General features: G+C 43.3%; 1 protein-coding gene across 1 annotated transcript; it reads left to right on the top strand.

The window, feature by feature from the left end:
* The first annotated feature begins 4,468 nt into the window (after positions 1-4,468).
* LOC110709897 lies at positions 4,469-5,621 on the top strand. The gene is made up of 2 exons (XM_021888158.1): positions 4,469-4,759; positions 4,815-5,621. Exons 1-2 carry the CDS (start codon positions 4,469-4,471, stop codon positions 5,619-5,621), a joined length of 1,098 nt encoding a protein of 365 aa, XP_021743850.1.
* Positions 5,622-6,002: the final 381 nt, after the last annotated feature.

Below are 6,002 nucleotides of genomic sequence, written 5' to 3'. Positions count from 1 at the left end.
CACTAAAGTACAGTGGCGTCCAAAAGGGAAGAAGATAGAGCAAAAGAGTCGCCAACAAGTTTTAGGAACTTGTAAACCGCTCACGAGGTGTAGGTTACACCCCTTAACGATCCAAGAGATCGTCAACTCCATAAGGTCTTGCCAAATAGGGTTCGGGGATGAAGGTACAAATCCAACCTAAAAGAGATTGAACCTGCCCTAATAATAGGCCTCCACTTTATTCTGATCGTACTCATGTACGCTTTCCGATTAAAATGCAATCAATAGGATTAACCCTAAACCCGTTTATCTATGTTGGTTGAATTTAATGCACAAATAAACTATTGTTGGCGATCACTTGAATTATAATCAAATTACCCTAACAAGATTATTAATTATCTTATTAAGCGTGATTACAAGTACAAATTCCCTTTAAACATGCATAAAAAGCGTAATCAAGCAATAACAATAAATATCAAGCAACATAATAAATCAAAATAATAATAATAATCATAATAAAAATAATCATGTTCATGTTAAAGCATAAGAATAGCAAGATCCTAGGCATGATACTAACAAGATTAATAACAAACCCTAGCATGTCACTAAGCAATAAAAATCATATATTTAGCCCTAACTTGATACTAACAATCATAAATTTTAGGAAGAACATAGGAAGCATCATACTTTTAATCATACTTGATATTAAAGTTACCCCATACATGATACTAGGAATCATAATAACAATCTAAGCATGAACTCTATATCATAACATCAATAAAAACCATTAAAGTACTTACTTTGATGCCTCGTACCTCTTTCTAATAACAAAATACACACGTTAATAACTTCAAGGAAAATAATAATTAAAACAATTAAATTAAATAATGGAAATAGAGATTTGGGACCAAACCCTCAGAAATTAAACCTTTCACGTATAGGGCGAAGGCAACTTCAAATATGGCTAGGTGTATCTAGATCTAATGAATGCGGAATTTTGTATTTGAGAGAAGCTAATTTAGAAAAAGAGAGAGAGAAAGTAATCAAGAGAATCTTGATGAGAGTTGGGAGATTGTAGAAAGAATCGATGATTGTAAGTGAAAACTAGTTATCGAAAACGGAGTTTTTAATACGTTATTTATAATGAAAATCAGCCAAAAAGATAAAATATCAAAACAGAGTTCTGGCGCACATAAAACTGAGTTGGCGCCAACACCGGCCATTGGCGCCAGGCGCTACAGCTGGTGTTTGGCGCTGATCTGGAAATTCACGCATTTTCTTAAAATCAGATAAAAATTTTCGTATAGGAGGATAAAATCGTATTTTTCCTCAAAAATGCTCTTTGATTTTAATTAAAACTCTAAAAAGTCAACAAAAGTCAATTTATCAATGCTAATATAATTAGGAATGAAAAGAACCTTCTAGAAGAATCTAGAAGACTAAAACCATTCCTAATTGCATTAGGAATGATAAATCTATATTAGGCCCTTCCCTAGATGATAGGGCCGCATATAAGGCTCAAATCGGGCCCAGTTAAGTAATTGGCCATAACTTCCTCAATATTCATCGGAATTGGGCTTATAAAATATCGTTGGAAAGCTCTTGTCAAGCCCCGTCCAACTACACTACTGGAATTGGGCTTATAATATATCATGGACCAACCAAACTGGATTGGCTATTTTCTTAAAATAAGTTTTCAAAAACAGAGAGAAGAGAAAAGAAATTAAAACTATCTGCAACACTAAACTTTCCACACTTTCACTTCATTCGATTATGATTCGACGCGAAAGGTACTCATCACTGGGTTTGGTTTTGGGGAGACACAAATGGGTGTTTACAGAGGGTTTATTGGTTGGTTGCAATATATAAGTAGGTTCATATCGAAACTAACAACGATATGCGAACCAATATTCAAGAAGCTCAAAAAGAATGTGCCAGTAATATAGGAAAATGAATGTCAAAAAGCCTTTGAAAAGATCAAATCCTATCTCGCAAATCCTTTCGTATTAGCACCAGCACTTCCAGGGATACCTCTTAGGTTATACTTAATAGTCACCAAGGAGACAATGGGGGCTATGCTCGCACAAGAAGTAGATTGTAAAGAAAATGCAATCTACTATCTAAGCAAAAAGATGCTCGAGTATGAAGTACGCTACACACTGCTTGAGAAATTGTGCCTTGCATTGGTGTGGGCCACAACCAAACTGAGACATTACATGCTCGTGCATACAGACTTTGTAGTTTCTCGAATGGATTCACTTAAGTATCTATTCGAAAAGTCTTCACTCAATGGGCGCATAACAAGGTGGATAGTCAATTTAGCCCTGTTCGATGTAAGATTCATGCCTCAAAAGGCAATCAAAGGATCTGTGGTCTCGGATTTCCTAGCGGATTTTCCAATAGAAGGTTCGACTCCGATACATGACAATGAATTTCCAAACGAAGACTTGATGGTCATAGAAGATGATACTTGGATTTTATACTTCGATGGAGCCTCAAAGCAAAATGGATGTGGCGTTGGAGTATTATTAGTATCACCTAAAGAAGAGCACGTTCCAATCTCCATAAAGCTAGATATCGACGTTACCAGCAACGCTGCTAAATACGAAGCATGCGTGGTAGGCCTTGAAACAGCTTTGGCATTGGGAGTAAAGAAATTACAAATATTCGGAGACTCTTCATTAATCACCAACCAGATTTCTAAAAGATGGAAAGTAAGGAGTGAAAGTCTAGCCCCTTACCAAACTTATCTGGAAACCCTCACCAATCAGTTAGAAAAGGTAGAATACACCTATCTACCTAGAGAAGAAAACCAATTTGCTGATGCTTTGGCAAGAGTAGCTGTAGGGGATAGCTCCTGCTAAGCTATTCCTTCCAGTTAGGCTTAGTTAAGAAGAATATTCCTACAAGAAAAGATTTGGCATGAGTGACCTCATACCACCTCTTGAGGGGCTAGTTGTATGATAGCTCCCGTTGACCTATCGCCCAGCCCCCAGGGTGCGCACTCACTGCCGAGAAAGCAATTAAAGAAGGGCTCACTAGCCCGGCAAAGTCAGCCCGCAGGGCTGACCAGGCTGAACTCTCCACGAAGGAGATGGTACGCCTATAAAAAGAGGGTAAAGTACAATGGAAAAGGGTGAGACACTCAAGTCATTATACTTTCTAGATCTTTCTAAGTACACTTTCTCTCTCTAAACACTCTCTAACTTAAGTTTCGGAGGGGGGTTCCTCGAGCCACCCCCGAGGGCAGTTTACGTGTGCTGCCTTGTGTAGGTATTTGACGGGACCCAGTTCACCCAGCAAAACCCTTGGATCCACACCTGGAACAATTGGCGCTAGAAGGAAGGGAAGGATCATCTAACTAAGGTTCACCAATTGAGCTAGGGACTAGTTAACTAACCACCATGGCTGGAGAAGAAACTGTGCAGACACCCATGTCTAAAACTAATAAGACTAGCCAAACACCACAAAAAACACCCCCAGTAACCATCGATCCAAAAGGATCCACCGGAAACCCCAAATCGACCATCTCGCAGAAATCCAACCCCATCGGATCGACATCAGCTGCTGCTAAAGCGGCGTCGAAACCAGTAGATCCGGTGGGATCCAGTTCCATTTTCAAATATGGAATGTCGTTAACAGGCGCGAACAATGAGCTCATTGTTTCAGCACCTGTAACCCAGAAACCGCAGCCCGTAAATATGTCAGCCATTCTACAAAACCTCTCTAAGTGCAGTAAGGAGCAGCTGGCTGCAATGACTGCGGTCCTCACCAATATGGGTAAGGGGGCGAGTCCGTCACCGACAGCGGCAGCTGCGAAGCCCGTAGCGAAAAAGTCGGCATCCTCGACCCTCACCCCTGAGCATAAAGAGCTCATTCAGCTGAGGAAGAAGGTATTGGAGCTGGAAGCTCGTAACCTGAATCGAGAATGGAGTGTGGAGGAAATAACCCCTACTCAAATCAGCCCGGAGAAGTGGGTCCCCCACAGCAGGTCACCAGCCTCAGAGCGGGGACCCAGCCCGGAGAGAGACAAACGAGCACGAATTCAGGTTGTTCCAGATGATTCCCCATATTGTCGGGAGATTCTGGAGGAACCAATGGAGGAACCACAACACCCAAAAGCCACATGTCAGCTTTTGAGAACCATATCATACTTTACACTATGACAGGCTCATTCTGGTGTAAGGCTTTCCCGCCGACCCTAGAGGGGCTGGCAGCGGAGTGGTATGGATTCATTCCCAAATGTTCCGTATACTCGTACAGCCAATTGAAGAGAATGTTCATGGAGCATTTCATAACCCTGGAAGACCGAACCAAGATGACAACCATCCCAAATATGAGCAAGGAGGTAGCGCTACTAGCAATGTAGAGTGGCTTACTACCAGGATCACCGTTCAGAGCGTATATGGGGCATAAGAGCCTCAAAACATTTGCTAAAGCGCTGGGCAAAGCGCACGAGTTCATTTAAGCAGACGAGACTGACAGAGCAATGCTGGGTAGGAAAGCACCTGGTGACTCAGTTAAGCGGGCAGAGGTCACCCGGGAAGAGAACACACCCAGAGTGGACCAGCCGAGCAGGGCTGAGCAAAACCGAAGGGAAGCGGACAGGGCAGTAGGACTAAGAAGGTCAGACCCAAAGAGAGGGCCAAGGCCTGGGAGGTTTGACCAATATACCCCATTAACCCATTCTAGGTCTCATATATTCAGCGTGAATAAAGCTGATCACAAGTGGCAGAGACCCCCGAGGATGGTTAACAGGAATCGTGATACCCAGCAAGTGGTGTGACTTCCACAAGGACCATGGTCACACCACTGAAGAATGAATACACTTGAAGGACAAAATAGAAGACTTAGTCAGGAGAGGGTACTTGAATCAGTTTAAGAAGCGCGATGACCCTCCCAAAAGGAGGAATGAGGATAGAGCAGACCGCCCTGACCGCAGAGGTCATAGGGGCCCAGCCGGAGATAAAGACATAGATGGCAAGTTAGAAGGCAGGGTGTATGTGATCAGCGGGGGTCCAGTACATGGGGTAACAGTTAATAGAGCACGGGCTGACCTGCGGGCGATGATACATCAAATAAATGACAATGATAAGCGTAGATGGCCACCTCTTCCCTCGCAGCCGCAGGCCACGTTTGACGAGTATGACCAGAAGGGCATAATTTACCCTCATGATGACCCGCTGGTGGTGACAATGAGAATCGCAAACTGGGAGGTGGATAGAATATTGATAGACAGAGGCAGCTCAGCTAACATCATATACATCAGTGCGTTCAACGAGCTGAAGTTGGACAGAAAAGACCAGAAGAGGGTGAGCTACGAAGTCACCAGGTTTAATGGGTCAGGGCTTACGCCAGAAGGTATAATCGAACTCTTAGTCCGAGTAGGGGAAAGATCAAGAAGGCGTGATGTCCGGGCAGAGTTCCTCGTAATAAACTCCCCTTCACCCTACAATGTGATCATGGGAAGACCGCTCATCCACAAGATAGGCGGGGTGGTATCCACCTATCACCTTGCCATGGCCTACACAACTAATGAGGGATGGTCAGCAAAGCTCAGGGGAAGTCAGAAGACAACCCAGCAATGTTACATAACTGCCCTAAAGCAGCCCGTAAAAACCAGACAGCAACCTGGTTCTTAGAGAAGGCCCACTGAGCAACCTGAGAGAAAGTCGAGGAAAAGGAAGCGTAAAGAATATCACAGGGAAAAGGATAAACAGAAGTTAGCAATGGAAAACTTTGATCCTGCAAAAGAGGAAATGGCCAGGCCACTTCCCAATGGGGAACATGTCACAGTCGAGCTCACAGAAGGTGACCCCTCAAGGACGGTGAAAATCGGGAAAGACATTGATCCGAGAGTAGGGGTACACCTCATAGAGCTGCTGAGGAAGAACAAAGACATTTTCGCATTTTCCATAGATGAGATGCCCGGAATTGACCCAGCAGTCATGGTACACAGGCTGAATGTGAAGGAGGATATTATGCCAGTTAGGCAGAAAAAGCGAAGCTTCTCCACGGAGAAA

Source organism: Chenopodium quinoa, unplaced genomic scaffold, assembly GCF_001683475.1.
Source record: "Chenopodium quinoa cultivar QQ74 unplaced genomic scaffold, ASM168347v1, whole genome shotgun sequence".
Taxonomy (NCBI): domain Eukaryota; kingdom Viridiplantae; phylum Streptophyta; class Magnoliopsida; order Caryophyllales; family Amaranthaceae; genus Chenopodium; species Chenopodium quinoa.
The sequence above is the reverse complement of the archived record's forward strand: the minus strand, read 5'-3'. Positions and strand labels throughout refer to the sequence as shown.

Coding starts and splice junctions, on each gene's coding strand:
- LOC110709897 (XM_021888158.1), top strand. CDS start 4,469: ATGCTGGGTAGGAAAGCACCTGGTGACTCAGTTAAGCGGGCAGAGGTC. Junction 4,760..4,814: donor ATCGTGATACCCAGCAAGTG/GTGTGACTTCCA, acceptor ATACACTTGAAG/GACAAAATAGAAGACTTAGT.